The 23,352-nt window shown below is 40.4% G+C and overlaps 1 protein-coding gene across 1 annotated transcript in view; it reads right to left on the bottom strand.

The window, feature by feature from the left end:
• Positions 1-20,806, bottom strand: part of mpp2b (MAGUK p55 scaffold protein 2b) — a 25,826-nt gene extending 5,020 nt beyond the window's left edge. The window contains 5 exon segments of the mRNA XM_084567821.1: positions 2,452-2,679; positions 3,258-3,413; positions 3,595-3,747; positions 8,551-8,651; positions 20,262-20,806. Of these exon segments, the coding sequence (XP_084423947.1) occupies positions 2,452-2,679; positions 3,258-3,413; positions 3,595-3,747; positions 8,551-8,651; positions 20,262-20,352 (729 nt within the window). The 5' untranslated portion in view covers positions 20,353-20,806.
• Between the last annotated feature and the right edge of the window lie 2,546 nt (positions 20,807-23,352).

The following is a 23,352-nucleotide window of genomic DNA, read 5'->3' on the forward strand; positions in this document are numbered from 1 at the left end:
CATCCCCTCCCCCTTCTCTTGACGCCGTTTTTCTCGTTCTGAACTGATGCATGAACATTTTTTTTTTAAAAAGCTTGCTAGCCCTTAATGTACTGTGTGTGTCTCATCCCAGTGTAAGGCCCCGATGGACACACAGACCAACACACACTCAGACACAGAAACATAATTAAAGTCTCCTTTAACCAAAGCAAGCTCTTGGTTGAGTTTAGTCACCATGCGGTGACCGAGCTCGAGGCCTAGAACGCAGACTGGATTACATTTAGAGGGAACTTCTGGGAACAACTCTAATCATCACTCAAGTCCTCACACTGCGCATCCACCTACACGGCTCTGAGCTGTGTGAGCACAACCAATCATCGTCTGAGAGACAGTCGATATTAGGTGTTTAAGAAGGCACACATTGTTATCTGGACCACATACCATAAAAAAAGGAAAAGTAAATGCTTGTGAGCTGTCAGTTCACAAAGCACAGGTCTAAAAGGTGATATACTGTAGAAACGTCTGCTTACAGAACACTCTGTACCTTTTTAAAATGTGCGAATGAACACGTACACCCAGTTCTCAGTGAATAAGCCTAAGGAACAGAGGGGAGTTACGTTTTCTCACACAAGGGCAATTTTGAAGCATCTCTGCCAGATAGGATGTTGCCCTCAGTTTCTACAGGTCAGACAAGATGAAAACACAGCAACTACAACATTACTACCGTAAACCTTCAACTCTGTTTTCAAAACTGATCCTGAACAGAAATCTGTGGGAAAAGCCGTAACACCACAGTTGGCGGTTGTATGACACATATCCCACACATACACCCCACCCGCTCCCAAAAAAGCCAATTTGCAAACTGCGTTCTAACAGTTGAACTGGGAAACATATCAGTCTATTCATTTTGTTGCTTGCATGCAAGTGCACATTTGAGGTTCAGTTTGGTGGAGTAGATGTGGACTGACTGTGTACTCTATGGTTTTCCTTGGCTTATTGTGTCCATAAGATAAATTAGCGTGACATTTTTTCAAGTGCTGTAGCGAAAGTAGCCAGAAACGTTGGTTATATCACAGAACTTCTATGGACTGAGCCTTAAGTAAGTTAGTGTCGTGAAAGCTTTCACATTTTTAAACTTTATCTAGCATTCGAACCTGATGGACCTTTAATAACTGTCCAGGGGACTTACCAAGGTTGCTGCTAAGTGGTGAGACTGTGTGCTCCTCCTCAGGCTGAACAAATTCTCTGATCTGATGCTGATCTGATTCCGAAGCCACTACAATTTATCCCATGCAGGGCTTGTGTGGTTGTAGCAATTTATTCCGGCAATAGTCATCAACAATTCACTGGAAAATCCAAATGTCAACTGAGCTGGAACTAAAGGAATAGAAAACATCCTCTGGGCACCATAGATACATTATCTGTAGCAGATATCATTTCACAAAGTGGTGGACTGACCAGCATTGTGAAAGCTCATCCAGCGGAAAACTCACCCAAGAGCAAAATATGCTTAAAATATGTATATCACGTCTATGCTAATAATCCTTGCATACAAACCCTCCCTATATAATTATCTTGTACATTAGGTTCTAGTACATTTTGATTCGGTGTAAGGAATTCATTTAACACGGCTTATTCATGCTCCGCTGTTCCTTTTCTCTACTGCCGAGGCCGATCAGTCACAGAGTTGCATGTACTGCGTTCTTTCATTGGCTATATACCAGCATGCAAGATAACCTTTCTATTTCCCTTCAATCTAAACTAGGTCACATTTTCAGTGTGACCAGACTCCTCCGGATCTTAGAAAGCTAACGCTCATTAGCTGGCATAGCCCTAAAACACTCCCCTGAGCAAAGCAGCAAGCTAAGGCACGCTTTCTGATGTAAAGGCTATTAACACATAAAAAAGGCCAAAATATTAAACATCCAGTTATAACTCCACTGTCGCGAGCCGACTATGAGCTCTTTTTCAATCTTGCTCAGAAAGACTTCACCTATTGATTTGTTATGCATAAGCCAAAAAACTACTCAGCATTTTGGATAACTGACAGAACTGTAATGCAGGTATAACAGCCAAGCAACCAATGTCAAAGTAAAAGTCCCGCTGTAGAATTAGATGGATGATTCTTGGCAAAGCAGACAAGGTTACAGCGAACAGGGTGGATGCCAGGGACCACTGCAGGTGGTACTTACTGATAGATATGACAGTATCCTTCAAAATTACTTTTCTAATAACTTTTCTACAATGTATATTTTACTTGGAGAGAGGAAATTCAATGTGGAATATCCCCGATACATGTCAAACCCAATCAAATGCATTAATTGGTTCCCATAAGTGAGTGCAAGATGAACTGTGAGACCAACAAGCAACAGACATGATATAGGCTTCTACAGTTTTGACACTGTGCATAACTGCACATGTACACAGCATCCATCCGGTGTCATTTGTGCATTCACGCCCCCACCGGCTGACCTGTCTCGGTGTGTGCGGCTCCTGGTAGCTGGGCAGGATCTTCAGCACCACGCTGCCGCTCGCCTCCTTCAGCATCTCCTGGAGCACTTTGGGGTCGTTGCCCACCTCCTTGCCATTCACCTCCTTGATAATGTCTCCCACGTGGAGCAGACCTTGCTGGTCAATCATGCCGCCGTGGAGGATCCTGGCAATCACCAGCTCCCCGCTCTCCACTCGAAAAGTCACTCCCTGCACACACATACGAAATATAATCATTTATCATGTGTGATAACTAGACTAGAAGACCCGAGAGATCAGTACAAGTGCAAGTGGGGGTCAGGTTCAGTGTTGCAGAAACTAAGAGGGATGAAGCCAGTGCAGAAATACCTGAAAAAAAAAAAAAAAATTTCAATAATTTATATTCTCCTTTGGGTTCCATTTAGACTTCTTTAACTTTACTAAAATTCATATTTTGCAACCTCAGCAGCAAAACTGAAGTAAAGTGTGAAAAGGCCTATGAACTATTTGACAGACAGTTGGCAGAAAGTTTGTGGGTAGAAAATTGGACAATAGAACACCTGCTTGTTTTAATCAACAACATGTCAGCTGCATGCAGATACATCACACCCCTTTTGCGCTTGAGGCGGTATAAATCTGGTTTATTTCTCTCTTTTTAACAATGGTTAAAAAAAATCTCATTACACTGAGTGCATGCTCTGCACACAAAGCATAAATCACTGACGATTTTTATCTGTTTAAAATTTATAGCTGGGCTAAATACTGCCTCTGTGATTACAATGTGCAGTTCCTGAAATGACCAGACTCACCAGGTGCTCACCAGACACCTTACGGATGCCCACCATCCTGACTGCGTCTGGGGGAACAGGCTGATTGTTGAGGGCTGCGTCCATGAAGGAACAGGGGCTGGGAGGTGGAGTCTCGTAGTTTTTGGATGCCACAGAATCATGGGTCTCCAGGAGGGACTGTAAGCATGAGTCACAAAAATATACTTTAATAATCAGATCATGTTCTGTGGAGCTGACACATATAAACTGCTGTATCTCCGAGTAAACTATGTCCATTCATTCATCACATAGAAAGACAAACAATGGTTTAGAAAGACCGTTACAATCTGTTGTGAGGTACGAGTGGTTATCTCCAAACCTGGAAGTGGGGTTCCTTCAGGATGCGGAGGAGCTCGTCGGCTGCCTGACTTCTTTGCGCGAGTGGGCTGAGCTCGTTGACGATGTCCTGGACCAACTCCACGTTGTTCTCACTCACAGCTTCAAGCTTAGGTTCTTCAAACCGCTCATGGGCCTAAGATTTAGTGGTTATAAAACAGCCATTACTTAGGGTTACTGCTCTCATCCTTTGTGCATGACCTAATGAAAGCCTTATCTCTTCATTACATTGCTTCACACTGAGTAGAACCACTGAGGTGTCTGTGTATAACTATCAGTTCTATTAGTGTGCCTTCCCACTGAGAAGTTAATGCACCTTGCTGAATTATAATGAAATATATTCTTCCCTCCTGCAGGTGTGTTTGTTTTGATTCGATGAAATAGTAAAGAGCATGGTAACGAACATCAAACATGGCAACCAGAATCTAAAGCCCCGCTGCGAGCAGCGGCGTGTTCATAAATCCTGACTCAAGGATACGAAAAGAACAGAAAAGTCAACACAAACTCAAGTCAAATATTGTGCCCTTAAGGTTTTTGAATGTTTACTCTGAGACATCAATATTTCAGGGGACATTTATTTTTCACTGTCTCCTCCTGCTTTTGCTGCCAAGGATATAGATCCACACCTCTGGTCCGGGCCCACAGATACAAAGTTAAAATCATTTAAAATGATTTTGCAAAAAATGCTCCATTGTCAGGAGAGCCCACAGAGGGCTTGTCTGGAGGGACCATTAACTGTACATACAGGGGTGGGGCTGACTACTACTCTAGCCGCTGCGATGTTTGTTTCCTGACGAAGAGAGGAAAAATCCCTGCAGAGAGACAGGATATGGAACACACACACAAATCTGCAGATGTTCACAAATGACTGCAGTCACACACACAAATCATACGTACTGAAGTACACAATGCTTCACAAGTACAGAACCACGTCACACATATCTGTGCAAGTTATATCCACGTGGATTCAAATAAAAATGTTCTAACCTCGTGCGACCAGCCAGCACCACTGATCTTCCTCCTCCTATTTTGGCAGTGAAGTCTAATGTGAACTGCTGATCTCAAGGCTAAAAGCTGGAGTTACATATAATTCCACTTAACGAGCTGCACGAGAAGAAGGCAGGTTCTTGGCTCTGCTTCGGCAGCATCTTTGTTTGGTTTGTTTTCTGCGCCACATCACATCATCTGCATCTATGCAAGAGCTCTTCCATAAATAAGCATACATCAACAACAAGTATTCAGAGAGATTTAATTCAAATCATGTGTACTCTATGGGGGATTCTGAGTGGTATATTAGACAAGATGTGCTCTGTGTGAACACGAGCTTCTGTGCATAATTTCTGTTTGTGTACTTTCAGTTAAATGTCAATAGCTGGCAGAAAATTGGATAATAATTGTAAGGATCTTGCTGCTTAGCACAAGCACGTTTCTATACTACCAAGATTTCCTGTTTTGGCACCATTTTACATAGACACTAGGGTGTTATTTACAGTCTGAATAGGGGATAACAACGTCTAAGTTTTAACCAGAACAAGTCGAGTTTTAACCAGAACAAAGAAATCAGAGCATATCACCCCAGTTCTTAAGTCTTTACATTGGCTCCCAGTCAGCTACAGAATAGATTTTAAAGTTCTGCTACTGGTTTACAAATCACTGAATGGTTTAGGTCCAGAATACATGAATGACATGTTAGCAATGTATAAACCCAGTCGAGCTCTGAGATCGACTGACTCAGGTCAGATAGTGGAGCACAGAGTTAAAACCAAACACGGTGAAGCAGCATTTAGCTGTTACGCTGCACACAAATGGAACAAACTACCAGCAGAGCTGAAATCAGCCCCAACTGTAAGCACTTTTAAATCCAGGTTAAAAACATTTCTTTTTTCATGTGCATATGGCTGAGCCCTTTTAAATCATTTTAAATCGTAATCTTGGATTTACACTGTAAGTCCTCTTAATCGTTTTAATATATGTATATATATATAATACACTTTTCTTTTTCTTTTTTTTTTCTTTTTTCTTTTTTCTTTTTCTTTGTTCTTGCTTTTAACTGTGTGTTCTAATTTGTTCTGTTTTTATGTAAAGCACATTGAGTTGCCTCTTGGTATGAAATGCGCTATATAAATAAAAATGCCTTGCCTTGCCTTGCCTAAATAGTAGTATCTGCTCATTTAGTAGCCCTAAATGCCTCAGTAGTTCTGATTGTGCTGATATCAAGCCAAGCACTGAGTCAGCGTCACAATCATAGCTCATAATAATGAAGCACTGCAGTTTTGCATTTTAACTCCTGTTGTCAATATCTGCTCCTCGTCGGCCTAATCATCATTCTGAGTCATTACAGAATTGTGGGTTGTGCTGATTGCATTGTTCTGTGCGGTGCAATTAGCACTAACCCATGTCTCCGGAGCATATGCACGCATGTATATGCCTTTGCTCTGCTCCCCTATTGTGGTTTGTTCTTTGTCTTGCAGCGCATTAAGTGAAAGATAGTGAAGTGTGTATAGATCCACCACAGGGTCAAGGGAAACTCTCATCTTAGAAATAATTTTCTCACCCTTCACCAAGGCTCACATCTAGCATCAGCAGATGAATATTTTATGAGTATGCCCATCAATACACCAATACGACTCCCCCAGGCATCCAGTGCAAACACATGTGCCACCACACCACAGACACATACAGGGAAAGGGTGCTGAAGAAGCTATATTTTCTGTGTGGAGAGTCTAAAATCTCGTGAACAGAGACGCTTTTGGATTACTGAATGATACTGCACTGAGGAGCCCACAGACCAGAACATCTCCAAGTCAACTGACTGTGCAATGTCCGAGGGATAACTGTGCTATTAATGAGCGGTGACAGCACACAGAATAGAAAGAACTTCATACTGTAGAGCTACACTCTGTAGCAACAACAAAACTAACATCCATGTAAATATTCAGAACTAGATGAGACTGGTCTCACATGAGGCACTTTTTAGTTCTCAGTTTTCCTTAGAATAAACCACTCGCTGTCTGTTTGGTGGTTCACATTAAGTCCGAAAACTCTGTATTAGTCATTTGACTATATTTCTCTTTTAATTCAACTTTTTTTGTGTGTGTTTGTTTGTGTTTGTATGCGTTTCGCCAATTCACATGAAACTTTCCTTGCTTCATAATGTCACCAGGACATTATGAAGCAAGTTAACTTAAACAAGCTCTATGAAAGAAGAATGAGTCACAACGGGAAGTGTTGGTTGCACAATCTGTATGGTTGGTAAATACTGTATTTTCTGAGGCAAATATAGACAAAAAAAAAAAGACTTTCAGCCATGTCTGAATTTTCTTGAATAACAGCATGGTGTATGAGGAACTTCAGAGACTTTTATCCAGCTTTAATCCAATGTCTGGGCAACTGCCCAGGAGAAATCTGTGCAAATGGAAAAGGGATTTTAAAATTTATCTCGTCTATTCTAACACACTGGACAAGAAAAGAACAATGCATGAGTATTTTTAGGTAGCATGGCAACGTTTTTATATCCTCCTTGAATTATTTAATTCTTGCTTAGTGCTGTAGATTTGCATGTAACTGTGTTGAACTACAAGGTGCATTAGGTTTGTTATATTCTCCTTTGCCTCTGTAAGTGATATATGGGATATGTGATGCACTTTCTTAAAATACCTTGTTACTCACAGGGCAGAGGTCAGCTGTGTTAGAGTCACACTGAATTTTCACACTAAAGAAAACACTTAACAAATCTTTCAAAATCTTCAAACCGCTCCAGAAGCATGAAGCACAGAGAACCCGCCACTTTCAGTACAGTGTTATTATAGACCAAATTAAGATGTTCAGCTGAGGCATTCACAGCGTTTTTTTGAAACAAATAAATGTAAAAAGTAATGGCTGCCATTCATGTTTCATCGATTGCGTGGGTTGCTGCTCCGTCTGCAGTTGTCAACCTGTCAAACATGTCAAGGATAAATGTGCTGCTCCCTGTTTGCTCTAATTGGTTAAAGAAATGTCACATCGCTTTGTCAGAATGACTGACAGGTAGAAAAAGAGTGGAAATGTTAACAGTCCCATACAGAGAAGAATGTGTGTATTTGTTGTGGGTTGTTACATGCTGAGGCACATAAAACCTTAAAATGTATTGATGTATAATTCTGTAATATTTTCAACCTGCACCATCACAGGAACACTGCAAACATTAGCTCTAACAGCAGTTACATAAGCCAAGGGTGTGTTGTATGACATCAGTAGCTGTCCTGACTATACCTGGTGCACATATACTGTATGCTGTAAGTGAGAGAACTGGGGAGACAAGCAAACCTTATTGGTAACTATTAAGTCTCCTCACAAAGTTTGAACTTCCAAGTCAAATGCTTCAAACTGATGAAAGATTTGTTAAAATTGGAAATTACTCAAAGCCTTTACAATCAATATCGCCACGTCATGCTTCTAATAGAAGGAAAGAGGGGAGGCGCTGTTTGCCTCTTTACAACTCGGTTTTCATCTGGATTTTTATTCTAATTACTGCAATAAAAAAATCAAGATTTTAGTTTGTTTTTTAGTAATTATAGATGCAAAGATTTCAATTTTGCAGAATCCTTTTAGTAAAACTTCTGAGTTAAAACCATGATTACGTGTCAAGTGTTAATGCAGAAAAGGTATGCAAATAATGACACTGAAATAAAAATGTGTGTTTTAACAATATTCACTTAAGTTATAGATTAACGTGCATATAGTGTTCTTAATTTTGCAGCAGTCACACTAATTGGTGTCCAGCTTATTATAAAGTTGTTGAGAGGCAGTTGTTATTTAAAGTTTGCAATTAGAGCTCAAGTCTTTTCTGACTTGCTTATCCTTTACAGGCCAATTACAAAGCAAACACTGGTGCATGCTACACAGACAGGCACATATTTCAGCATATATTTATGACTGTACGGTATAAAGCTGCTCTTACCACTGGGCTCTCCATGATGCCTTTGAGGAAGATGAGGTCCAGGTCATTGGCAGTTGTGGAGCTTGTGCTGTCACTCAGGGTATCGAGGGCCTGATGCATGGCTTCACACACAGAAAACAGAAACAGAGTTTATTTCTCTCCACTCCCTGCTCTATTCTACAGTTACCCGTGAGAAATAGACAGACGAGCTCCCCTAAAAGAGAGAACTTGTACAGTGGGCTGAATGAGTGAAGGCAGGAGGAAAAGTGAGCAGGAGGAAGAAGGGAGAGGTGATGGGAGCTGTCTCAAGTCTTTTCCCAAGCAATTTCTCCTCCGTCAGTCACTGCTCTTTAAACAGTCAGAAGCAACAGTATCTTTCTCCCACAACTCGCAACTTCCTGCCTCTCTCTCCTACGCACATGTTCAGACACACAAAAAACACATTCCAGCTAAACAACAACAAAGCTGCTGAAGTTGCTGGGAGAATAAACATTTTGACATCAGCTTGCAGACTTGCATAAAAACTAACATTTTTCTGGTTCACAGAGCAGCCTCAGTGGTGCACATGTAAAATCCCACTGCTAAAACCCCACACATTATTCAATAAGACAAACAATAAGCAGATGCAAGGTGACGTCAGCAGTTCGATGAAGGTCACAGAGGGTTCAGCGTAGCTTCAAAGCATCTCTCCTCACTTAGAATATGACTCATTAAGGTAGCAAACACACCAACATCACCTAGCTGCAGGCATTAATCACGGCCGGCGTGACTGTCAGAAGAGTGGGCATATTTATTCGCAGTGAACATTTGTCTGCTGTAATTTACTGAACAGACACAGAGGCCTTTGTTGTCTAATCTAAAAATACAACAGTCGTTTGCAACGTACATGACGGAAGCAGACTGGTGGCCCACCGACTGGACAGCTGACTTCAAAAATACCAAAAACAGAACACTAAGCATTGACTGGTCAAATTAGTGGGCTGCTGTGAATTAATTCCTCTCTGTTAATTAATTAGTAAATGGAAACAATCCAGGGCAGCACAGTGGTGAGGTGGTTAGCACTGATGCCTCACAGCGAGAAGGTCCTGGGTTCGAATCGACTGGGCCTTTCTGTGTGGAGTTTGCATGTTCTCCCTGTGTCTGCGTGGGTTCTCTCCAGGTACTCCAGCTTCCTCCCACCATCCAAAGACATGCTCATTAGGTTCATTGGTGATTCTAAATTGAATGTGAATGTGAGTGTGAGTGGTTGTCTGTCTCTCTGTGTTAGCCCTGCGATAGACTGGCGACCTGTCCAGGGTGTACCCCGCCTCTCGCCCGATGACAGCTGGGATAGGCTCCAGCAGACCCCGCGACCCTTAACAGGAATAAGCGGTTATAGAAGATGAATTAATGAATGAATGAAACAATCCACAAAAAAATTAAAAATTAAAAAAAATGGAGGATCCACGCGTAGCTGCACCCCTGAAAAAAAAGGTTTCACTGGAAATTGTTTCCATTTTTCTATTGGCAGATGTGCTTACAGATGCCTTTTTAAAAGTGGCCGGTTTTCTCTCAGCGCTATAAATTACAGGATTTCTTTTACTATGTACAGTACTTATGATCAAACTGTTCTCACCGTTGTTTGCATGACAGTATCACTCATACACTACATGCAACATGTACAGTATCTTTTAAAGTTGGTAGTATTTGCATGTTCCAGTAATGCATGTCCCCATATGATATGCATTTTGGTGTTGGTTCAATCAGGCTAAGTATTAGGCATGAATGAATAGCACTAAGCCATAAGATTGTGTGTAATAACCAATTAGCTAATACCATGTAGAAATTAAAGTTTTCACTGATCCAAAGAATATCGCTTACAAGAAGAATTCACATTTTTATGTTTTTTCTCATTCTCTGACCCAGACATTTATTCATTAGTAGTATTGACTTGCAGCTTGCAGCTTCTCTTTTGACCACAAACAAACAAATTTACTTTGCTGACTCAACAAACTCCAGCAGAAAATCGTCTCTGAAACATTCTGTCACCAAGCTCATATAAAGAGATGAGAAAGACAGCATGGCAACGCAAGAAAATGTTATTCTTGCAATCATTCAGTTACAGTGTTCAGATCAGAGAGGATCCAAACATGCGAGTTACATTAGAAGAGTAAAAAGCAGGATTTATATAAATATTACATTAACAAATGATCCGATTCTTTTCTTCGACTCTACGACGCAACCGTTGTTTTCATTCCACTCAAGTTGAGAATTTCTAGGTGGTGGTGGGTGGCCCAGCATGTGACCAATGTGCATGCAGAGATTTAGTCATGTTAGAGCAAGGGTGTCAAACATACGGCCACTGGGCCAAAACCGGCCCGCCAGAGGATGTAATCTGGCCCACGACATGAATTTGCAAAGTGAAAAATGCGGAAATTACATAGAAGATTACTGGTACTTGGGGAGGTTCATTAAGTATATGGAATGTCCTATGTTCAACATGGTTCCTGAATGCACCATTTTCTTGTGGTTGGTATGGACAGGTGTCAATCTGTTTGATTAGCCAATTAGTGATGTTCAAGTGGGACCGAGAGGAAAGAGACGGAGCGAATAAGAAAGACACTGCTAAAACTTACTTCAATAAGCTATAATTATTTAAGTTAGTGTGGTTTAGTTACGTGCCTGCCTGCACAACTTAGTGTATTTGTTTGCTGGGAGCCTTTTCCGTTGGGAATTCTACTTAACTGATGACCCCACTGCAGACTGTTGCTAGTTAGCTCCTCGTGCTAGCAGTATGAGAGACTTGTTCTTGGGAAACACTTCCTGCACATAGCCGCTGAGAACCTACTGGATGCTTATGAACGTGGACGGAGCCTGAGGACGTGTTTCTTCACCACTGTGATGGGACAATGCTGAAGGAGGGGTTTTGCCAGATTATATCTAGCAGCACTCTGCATCCCAGGAACTATGAGTACTGTTACACTGTGAACTAGATTCAAATGGGCTCCAACATGCGCGCCAATGGTTTGGTATTATACACTAATTAACTAAGAATCTATTCAAAATACTTTTTTTTTTTGTTCTGATATTCATTTCAAATAAATGTTATGTGTGCTTCTAGAAGTACCTTTGTGATAATGTATTTCCTGGTAACAAGAAGGGGAACTATGGGGCTACAGTGGTTTTGTTAATGTATGGGAGCTCTCATGGACAAGACATATCAAACTAACCAGGTCTCTCTGCACCATAGTAAGAGGATTCATAATGCACTTGTTCTTCTTTGCACTAAACATTTGGAGTTGTCATTATTTATAGGTTATTATACTATAACGTTACTGGTCCGGCCCGCTTGAAATCAAATTGGGCTGTATGTGGCCCCTGAACTAAAATGAGTTTGACATCCCTGTGTTAGAGGGACACGGAATTTATCACTGTTCACTAACAGCAAGCCATCAGCAGATAAGTAAGCAAACTAAATGTGTGTAATGAGCCAAACTTTAAAAAAGTGCAATATTAAAATAACATTCAGAGATGGTCAACAAAAAATATTCACCAAAAAAGAAAACTTAACAATGAAGAACTCTCAGATAGGAAGACAGCGATAATATTCACTTCAAAGAGCAATAATTCCAAGTTAAAGCTCTACTTGCAGCTAGTAGAACATAATAAATAGTCCATAGACGCAAAAGAAACACCAGGAAGGTTCCAGGGTCAAAATCAAAAGTGGGCAAAAAATAATGTACAAAAGCTACATGGAAACTTGGGGAAGAAATGCATTTTAAAAACTTGAAAAAGAAAGGGAAGATCTTCAACTATAAATATACACAGGACTTGTCACTAACCGAATTCAGGTGATACAGAAAACAGATGAGAAAAGCAAACCACAAAGCAGGAAATAAAGCTAAACATGACACATAAAGTGCAAATTTTACAAAATAAAACAGGAAACTAAAACCATATCACGTTTAAATAATGGATTTATCATGAACAAACTATTAACACTGGTTTATTGTTATGGCTGAGTCTAATGTTCTATTTAGACTTATTCTAACTCTAGTGTAGTGTGTCTCTTTGTATCAGCTGTAGAGGGAGACTGACTGAGAGAAGATAGTTTTATGGGGTTGTGTAAGCATCTTTCCATGCACACTTTAAGTTCATCAGAATAGTAACTGTCAGGACACTCATCTTTGCTCTCAGTGAAGAAAGAGATAAAAAGAAAGAAATCTATGAAGGCAAGAAGCCAGAAGAAGGCGACCTTGATGATTGCACTGCCCATCCGCCTTCTTTCACAATGATTTGATTAGCAAATTAAATAAATAACTGCACCAGTCTTCCGCAGTGGTCTTTTTCTTTTCTTCTGTTTTCCCTCTAACACTAGCCCTGCTCCAACAGGGGAGAGTTGCCAGATTTATGCCTGGCAGAGAACATCAGACCAGCAGGCATGGTTTACAGGTCTTGCATAATGCTCTTTAATCACTGCAACTGTATGCCATTGTTGCTGACATGCTGGCAATTTTCCCAATATTAGCTTGTCTCTGATTGGCCTAGAAGTGGATTCTTTTTTTTTTTTTCCTTTTCCAGATACTTATTCAGCTAATAAATCCTGGTTGCTGCTTCTCCAAAGTGCATGGTGATGAAAGATGTTAAAAACAGCATGGGGAGAAATGGCCTTAACTTGCAGTTAAATAGTAATATTGTCATTCTTAAGCTTTCACAAAAGAATCATCACAATGTGTAAAAAAGGACTTAATAATGGCCCTTATTTCTGAGCATGACTGGGCTATCTATTATTTATAGTTGGATTAAAAACCCAACTTGTCCTCCTAAGTGAGTGTCTTTCTTTTCAGCACAAGTATACATAAATATTCTAACAATGTTTGCCTCCTTCATCTTCCTAGGCATGCCCCGAAGCAAATATAACAGAGGGTTGCCCATTCAGGTTCATGCAAGAGGTGTGAATGTCGGACAAAGCTAATAAAAATCTACACATCCCTGTTAAAGGCATGTCTCATTCACGGCCCTCTTCAGGTACTCCCACAAATTTTCTTTAGGATCTGCCTGTTCATTCCAAAACCAAACTCATTCTTTGCTGAAGTCATTCTTTAGTAGTTCACTGTCATGCTGAAAGGTGTAAGGTTGCTTCATTTTCAGATTCCAGCAGATTCAGTTCCAAAACTGACTGGTAGTGGTACTCCCACTATAGTAAAGTGTCCCAAAAACATGATGCTGCCTCCACCATGCTTTACTGTGGATATGGTGTACTTTCTGTCCACTTACAGTTATGTTACTCTAAATTTTCTATGATTATCTTTGTTTTTTCTCCAAAATGCATCACTTTGGTTTTGAGTGGCATTGCACAGGTTGTAAGTTTTTCATTACATGTGCAAAAGTGACGATAGGATTTATCTTTGTTCAATTGATATATATATCGCAAAAAACTGCTGCTTTAATAGTGATGTGTACATTTTTATATCCATACTACAATATTTATTTCCTTTTTCTAAACTGCAACTTTCTCTTTAAAATAACCTCCTCTTTAGCATTCAGGGGAAATATTTCTTGTATACCACTGCTGTCAAAGCAATCTTCCATAAGTCTGCATAAACTTCCCATAAAGCCGCACAGTAAGGCCCAAACGGCATTTTTTTTTTCTTTATCACTGACAGTATTTATCTTTCCTCTGCTCATGGCTCATATCACAACCAAAGTTCCATGTAGACGTTTGCGTTATGATACACTCAGGTTTTTTACAGGTGAGCACTCGGATGAAAGTCATTTTTCGCTTCACTGGATGTAAATTGACTATGGCACGCGGTGTTACTTGATAGAATCAGAGGACTTTCATTTAGCAGGTGAGGACTTGAGAGCACAAAAAGAGACTCAGATGAGCAGCATGACTGAAGAAGCTGCATGTACGTCGTGCCCTTCATGGAACCTACTATTAAAAATCTTTTTTTGCATGCTTGAGTAGATCTCGTTTTTAGTAATTAGTATTAGATTTACTGCTGTGCGTGAACTGATTTTAAAATCTTCAGGTAAAAATCTACTTAAGTCACCAATATGTTATTAACCGAAAACTGACCTTAATAACACACTGTGGGTGGCTTCCTGCATCAGCTCTCAGTGAAGATTACTGGCTCCCTTGCCACGGTCACAGCAAAGGACGTGTAATCACAAGCAAACCAAATTAAAAGTGCTTTTGTCTGTTAAGGCATCACCCGAAAGCCCGTTCACCTCCAAGAAGAGTTGCAATTAAACTCAATGTCATGGAGGCAGCCAGACAATCTGGACTGTTATTGTTTGTGGTTAAAGCACAGCGGGGTACATGAACCTCTTAGCCAGCACTTAGTGAAGGTTGTCCTGTTGCTATGGAGCAGCAGTTAGGGGAAGCTGAGAGAGAGGATGCAGAGAGGAGCTGAGGGAGGATGCAACACGGAGGAAGAGACGCGGGAGATGCTGTTGTGTTTTTGTTTTTCCCTGCAGAAGCCCCATGGGGTCTTAAACACAGAGGAGTACAATGTGCAGTGGACTCTTTGTATTTCCAGTGTGGTCTGCTGAAATTTTAAAATACAGATTGAGATAATGCTCCTTCAGAGAAGAATAACAGTTAGTTAAAGAGACACATTTCGCAGCAGTGAATGGGAGAGTGGCTGTGATATGGTGGTTTTGTTCTGTCAAATCATATGTGTTAATTGACAACTGATGACTTCTATTTGGTTTGTGTGTTTTTCTCATGCTCTCACACACAGATACACAGATTGGCTGTATACATTTTTGTATTCTCTGAATACAACATTTTTTAATTGTTGTTATTTTGATATTAAAGGAAATGTGTGACAACTTTAAATCTGTATGTCTTAAGTTCTTTTCTGTTTAAAATGACTATTTAAAACTTAATTTTAGTTTCTCTAATCAAACAACTGATTTTTAAAAGCCTAAATGATGGACATCAAAAAGTACCTGAACTAGCATGAATTAATCCCTTGAGACCTGAAGAGGTTGTGGTGCTATATCTTAATTTCTTCCTTCCCCATTAACCTGATTTCTAATACAGTAGCATTATTTTATATATTTGTATTTGTTATTAGTGTTTTTGTATTCTACTATACTTCATCATGCTTTAATTTATGTTATGGTACTTTATTTTCCTTCATAGAAAAACAGGAACATGTTGGAAAAAGAGGCTATATTGTATGTGCAAAACAAGTTCCTAATTAAAAAAAAGTACCTGAACTTGAATTTCTAAAGTTCCTAAATTTATTGTATTTTAATCTGGAATGTAAATGAAAACTCACTTTAGGACTGTATACTGTAAAACAACATTAAAAGTCTTTACCAGGATTACAGGATTATTCTGGGATCAACTGGATTTAGTTTTTTGGGAAGGATTTCTTGATAGGTGACACCACAAAAACTCATTCATATTCTTCTTGTTTCCTAAAACCACTGATAGAAGTTAGTGCAGCCTTATTCCACTGTCACTATTTAAAATGTCATACAGGTATGGAGTTACATTTGTGCCCTTTCGTACTTATTAGACATGTGACATACCTTTCTTGATGTCTATGCAAATTGTAATCACATTTCAGTTGTAATGCAACTTTTCCGATTGTCAGTGTTGATTGCTCACCTGCCAAAAAAACTGTGTGTCGGTTTAACTGAACTGTACGTCTGCCATCTTGCTGCACTGCCTGTCTTTGACTGCATCATTCTGCATGTCATCCTCTTGTGTTGCCCGACTTAGTCCTTATGAATGTCATCTCAATGTGGTCTCAGACATTAATGGTAAAATCAAGAACAAGAAAACAATGAGAGTGGTCAACATAAACAATCTCATTAACATTTATTTTTGCTGTAACTGGAGTATAGTTCAAAGCTGAAGAGTAGACAAAGACCACAAATAAGATACGGGACAGATATTGACACAAATGTAACCCCACAGAGAATAACATGTTGAGGATAGACTTGAAAACCTTTCAAAATGCCAAAGTCACCTCCACAGAGCAGAATACTCTTGGATCACAATAGACGTTATTAAATACCTTAAGGTTGCTTTTAGATTTGATTCTGTTCCCACCGCTCCGGCTAAATATAATTACTATCAATCCCTTAGGTAGTAAAAGATGAATGTTGATGACAGTGGTGGGAAATAATATTGGATCGGAGTATATTACACCGTGCTGTGTAGCATAACTGATGAATCATTTATGACTGAAGTACATGATTCATTTGTCCTACAATTTGTCCATTCTTTCCAACTTGAAGCTCTTGCAGAGGGAAATCATTCTGAAGTTTTTTCTTTACCTGTCCACACAATGCTGAGCATATGAAATCCAAGCAATGCAAACAAATGGAGAACACTTCACCGGTGTGCAGGTGCTAACCCTCATTGAGTCAACATCCTCATGAAGTGTCACTAAAAAGCCAAGCTGACTCTTCACGACATGTTTAGAGAAATTTGTGCGAAACATGTGTGGGCACATCAGTTGTGTAATGCACTTGTGTGGCCAATTTGTGAGCGTGGTCACGTGGCTCCGGCTCGTACAAGCTTGCCTGTAAATAAAGAGATCTCATCTTTTCAGCTTAATAACAGATATCAAATAACTGAATTATTTCCACTATCTATTGCACAAATGCAGTATTTACAATATAGCCCCACAGATTTAAGATACAACTCTGAGCATTGGGAAACTAAGCAAGTGTGATGTATGGCTATTTAAGGCCTTACACAGTCCTGCAGGTGTTTTCACTTTGCGCTGCTTTGTGTCAATGCTATGGCTACATAACATCTGTAGAAACTTTGTCAGGTTTGTTGATGACTCTGTAGTTCTGTTCAGTCGGTGGGAGACACTAACTGAGAGAAATTCCAAAATTTTTTTTTCCCGACATAGTTGTGATTTAGTTTCAAATGTAATAATGACGTAAACACGGCCTGAGTATGATTAATGATTCACTGGCCGCCCCAAGAGGTGAAACAGGGATGACAGGAGAGTGAGTCAGCTATAGTGTGTGCATGCCCACACAGTCCTCAGAGATCGGATCTAATCAGACGAAATCATCCAATTCATCCGTGTGGGTGAACCTTTCATGTGCAGGGTCTTTTATTGCATAAAGAAACCACAAATGTTTCAATCCACCAAAAACTTTGTAACAGTGTAGTTAGATAAGCCTTCATGAGTAGACCTTCATCAAACCGGTGACTGAGGTAGTTTTCATGTATTTCAGTGATGTCTGGGCCTAGTCTCTGCCCTGGGTTACACCATGATGTCTGTCGATGCATCGTTCTATTTTATATCATAAATTTTGAGATGTGATCACTGGAGCATGCTTTTACTGGAAAATCTATGCTACCTTTCAGAACTGCTGCAGTACACAAATGGGCTATATCAGACGTGTGCCGGTGACTCGCTTCAAGATGAAGTTTTGTGCTGATAATTAAGTGCCTGGAACAAAACACAACACCAGATTTTATTTTAAATCTGCCAAAGCATGTACCATGAATTGTTTGATGTAATTGCATCTAATTTTACATTTTAGCTTGAAATTATCTCTCAAATATTTGCCTCATTTGCAGGTTTTAGAGTTTATCAATCTACGGTATCTTAATTCACATTCTTATACTTGCTAAACAAGTTCGGAATGAAATGAATGAAAACAAAGTCCTTAAAAACTGTCTTTACTATTTTAGAAATACTTAAATGGAGATTCCAACTAATTGCAAATAATGAAATAAAGCAAGGTGACTCATTTTTAATCAATATCAATGCCAGATCTGCTAACATTACACTCAAAGATACTCAGTCAGTGTATTGTTAGAGAAAGTAATTGGACAAGGTCAATAATGTAATTTACCCTTTTAGTCAAAGCCTATGTAATCAATTAAATTTCACATAAAAGGCAACAAACACTTCCATGATCCTGACCTCCTCTCTCTGAGTTCTGGATAGCCAATCAGCTGGATGAGGATCCTTAAAGCTGCCATTTAAACCAACCCATCACCATGGCGATGCTTATTCCAAGCTGGCGCGATATGGATGCGGGTTGGATCGCCTTATTATCTGGATGAAGGTCACGACATGAGACACCACACATGATATTTGTTGACATTTTGAAAACGGACAGCAGCTCCCATTACACCTCACCCTGTGGCCGCAGAGAGTCTGGGCGAGAGATAACATCATGTGAAGTTTTGGGGGCAAGCTGACACAAACAAGCATGCCGGCCGCACTTGCAAACTCTTTGACTTTGACTGTACATCTGTTTTCCACGCAGCAGCTAATGAAAGAGCATGGCGAGATCGTCAGGGTGTGATACGGATGAAATAACTGCCAGTGTCACCACATTATCGAATACCCTCAGCCAGAACAGAATTAAATTGTCCCATTCTGTTGAAACCCAGCGATTATCTTTGACAGTCTAATCCTACCAACACACTGTACTCAATGATCCATCATCTGTGTTTGAACACTGCTTCATTAGTCCAGCAGGCACACAGTATATTCCTCTGACAGTGTGGGAGCCAGTGTATTGTACACTGTACGCATGTTTGTGTGTGTGGAGTGGAAGCGAGGGAGTTTATTTGAAGGTTGTGAGTCTGACACCTTCAAGCGTGCCGTCTCTGATCAGAACACTGTTGCATATGAATGACCCCCTGCTTACACACCATGAATGTACAATGTACTGGAGGTCCCTGACTCTGTCTTTATCTCTCTCACTCACTCGCTCACACACAAACACACACATGCACTCTGAACTGATGGACAGGATGGGAAAGCTTGACAGAAAATGTGATTCATTATGGCTGTCACTGCTGTCTTGTCAAGCTACATTACAGAGCAGAGGGTATCTTGCCACAGACTACACTATGTGACACGCAAAAGACCTGGCAATGATGCTTCTAACCCTCACTGATTTACCATGATCACATGATACCATTAAAAAAGTTACAATTCTTAAACTCTCTCCTGAAACCCAGAAGTGTTATTATAGACGGGTTAACGAGACACGCAGGGGTCATAGCGCTCATGTGATGAACAGTGAACAGTACGTGAATAGATACTGACACACTCCCATCATGTTATTGTGAGGTATGCAATTCCATCCAGTATTAATGAAATCCATCAATTATGAATGGGATGTATGGTACTTCCCTCTCCATGCTGTGTGAGCAAACATTACCATTCAGTACAACAAACACATCCCAGCTTTTACACAGCGTCTTCCTCTTGTTATCACTTCTTGTGTTTTTTGCATTCTCCACTTATCTAAAAGTGCACTTCTCTGCCTCGCTCTCTATTTGACAATCAGGCTTCTCTTTTTAAATTACATAAGAGAAAAATGTCATGTGTTCTCTGTGAATATATTGTCTTCTAGCGGATATTTAGGAGGAGCATCTTGGTGCTTTTTACATCTCCCTCCCTGCCTTTGTAGTCTGCTGCCTCAGATTCCTGTACATCACATGCTGCCCTGGGTCCTAATCTGTCTCTGCTCATCTTCATCACACTCTGGAGGCTCGAAGCAGCACATCAGGAGCAGGTGCAATGCGAATTTAAAACCCCAACTAGCCCTTAACCGCAAACGAATGCATAAAGCATAACGAAAGGTTCATTTTAACAGTGATTCCATCTCTGATTTTATCCTTTTCCACCTTATCTTCCCTAACCAGAAACAGCACACATAGCAGGTGAACTTTATGTTTTATAAAGCATCCTACATGCCTCACAAGCCCAGCAGGTAGGGACGTGTGTTCTTACCTTCTCCCCCCAGCTTGATATCCAGGCCCTCCAGGGAGTTGGCTGAGTCCCCCTCCTCCAGGGAGAGCCTTCCAAACAGGCTGCCAGCCATGGTGAACAACACCTCACTACAGGGCCCACACTCAGAGTAACACACCCAGTACTGTATCAGATGCTGTCTGAGAGATCTCCCTCTCTCTCTCCCCCTATCTGTCCCTGTTTCTCTCCTCTTTCTGCCAAAACAGCGCCTCGCTCTTTTCTCCCTCTCCACCTGCTCTTGACGTGAATGTGTATAAGCTATGCCTGGCTGAGCGTCTTTTCCTCCGCATGAATGAATGGAGATGAGAGAGGGCTGGGTGCATGAGCAAAGAAAGAAGGTGGGGGAACTGGGGAAGAAAGAGGGAGGGAAGAATGATGCTTTCTGTAGGAGGAGGGAGAAAAGGAGGCAGGACAATTTTCTCCTCCAAGCTTCCCTGTGCAGGTCAGCTAGGGGAAAGAGCAGCAGAAGGTTGGCTTGTAGGAAGGGGGTGTGGTAAAGGAGGTGATGCCACGGGAGCAGGCTTGTATACTAGCTGTCATCCCTCATTACTCAGATCATAGTCACAGGTATAACACAAGCAGCCTGCCAGATACAACGTAAGTGAAGGGCATAAATTTATATTTGAGCTTTGTGCTCACAAATGCACGTCTTAGCAGCTTTGCTGACAGGAGCTGGAACATATCTCCCTGCTTTAAATCAAAACTGGCCTTTTTCTAACACTTCTCCTGAGCAGGAATATCCCTGCTGAAAATGCTGCTTTTTAAATTAGAATAAAGACAGGGTTTGGAGAAAGGATTTACTCTGTGTTACTGAAAAAACAAAAAATTCAGTCTCAGCCCTGGGCTAGTGTACAAATCAAGACTGACTGACAGCCTATTTCAAAAAAGACTACACACACATTTTAACTCTCCATGGAAATGCTTTTCTCTATCTTTCCAGCAGCTGACTACTGCAATTTATTATCACACGATAAAACACTATATTGAATACTACATTTGGCCCTGTATTTAAAAAACTGAATTTGCAACACGTCTCATTGTGGCTTCTCAATCTTTTATGTCTTAGGACTAACTGAGGAGGAAATACATGAAAGGCATGGCTATGTGCCAGTTTACAGTTTAATGTGGGCACATTTTTTTGGCATTCAAACAAGAAGAAGATAACTGGACTGTGGTCAAAATATTTTAGTTTTACTTTGATATTAATGTGAAAATTGACCTTGAGACGTTGCCAGAAGAAGGCCATTAAACAACGTGATGCCAAATTTGACTTGGATTCCAGCAATTCCATGGAAACATGCAATGTCTATTTTTGTTATCTTAAGCAAAAATAGTCACAAATTATTATCCTGGGATCCTTTTTTATAAAGCAGCAGATGGCCTTAAAGAAATTTTGCACTGTGTGAGAAAACACAAATCAAATACACTTTTAACCACTTCGATGGAAAATGATTAGTCAATATGTCAGTTGCCGAAGTAACTATGGCTCTTGCACATCTTACTATTTCAGTCATCTTTGACCAGTTGCCGATCTTAGAACTTAATGAAACAAATGTGTATTTGTGTGAAAGCCTGTGCATTTGTATCGCTGATAATAGTAGGTATTTGACATGAATGTGTGCATGAGTGGAGGTCTGTGAAGGATACAACAGCAAATGCTTCGAGGCATGACTGATCTGAGACTGGAGTTTTAGCGCTCCATTAGCCAGCTCATTAAGTCACATTAGAACCAGGGAGATGAGATACATGTCCTGTGCGGGAATAACTACAAACCATTCAGTATCTCCTCCCACTTCTCTCTCTCGATAACTCTCTCTGACACTCTGAGATAGCTTCATCACAGCGAGACCGAGACACTTACCAGAGTCTGAGCTGGATGTTGCCACGGGCATTTTTAAAAACTGGTTCCTCCCAGTATCCTCCACAAAACGTGTTAGGTTAACTGCAAAGAAAAGAGAGGGAAAACGAAAGGGAGAAACATTAAAAAACTATACATTGTGAATATGAATGAAAAAAACTCTAAGATTCTAAACAAGTGAGGCAGGATTAAGACTGAAACAAGCAAAGGAGCAAAGAGTTGTGGTCCTAAGTTCAACACAGAAGGATCAATGGAAGTCTTAATCCGGCCTTGACAAAGAATAGAAATTCCTTTCTGTCACAAGGATAATCAGTGATCTTTCGTGTTTAGCCTAAACACGCTTACACACAGGACAACAGGTTTCTAAACATCTATAAATACAGTCAGTTGCTGAGGCAACATTCAAGCAGTTTTAGCCGTCATGTCCACTGAGAATACTATTAGCAACCATTGGAAAGATTGAGTGAGCTGTTGAGTGAGTGGGCAGGCCAGCTAACATTAGCTTAGCGAGGATTTCTGTTGACTGTAATTGATCCATTTTACATTCTCGCAGTAAGAACAGGCAACAGGCATCACAGACAGGAGACTGGGAGATTAAGTGTCTATGGTCCTAGGATCCAAAACTGTCTTGACACGGCACACGGAATTTATGAAATACACCGTCGGAAAGAATAAAAATAAAGCGTGAAGGTGGGCAAATAAATAAAGAAGAACAAAACTGCAAGAGGTTTGCAGAGAGAGTATAAGAGGAAGAGACAAGTGATAGGCAGGAAGGCTCTGACTGTGTGGAAACACGGGGTGGTTGTAAGAGAGAAAATGAGGGAGAAAAAGAGAGAGAGATCAAAGAAGAACAATGGTGAGGAAGAAAAGAGCTCAGCTGATGGGAGAGACCGCGGTATCCAAGGATGCTAATTCCTGGTTGCCATGACAATAGCTATCCAGGGTGGAACCAATGCTGTGGTGGTCGAAACTGAGCAATGTCACCACAGGGTCACTGTGTGCAAGTGCGTTTGTGAGTCATGATAAAAAGCCAGCTTCTATCTCATTGTCATTTGATTGATTTCTAAGAATAGAATCTTTACAACTTTAGAAATAGGTAATTCATTTAAGAAACTGAATAAATATTTGCCATCATTCAACAGAATCACATTTATCTTTTACAACTGCTGACCAAATAATACTTCTTATTGGGTAACATTTTTCATTAGCTCTTTC

The sequence above is a fragment of the Chelon labrosus genome (assembly GCF_963514085.1).
Source record: "Chelon labrosus genome assembly, chromosome: 19".
Classification (NCBI taxonomy): domain Eukaryota; kingdom Metazoa; phylum Chordata; class Actinopteri; order Mugiliformes; family Mugilidae; genus Chelon; species Chelon labrosus.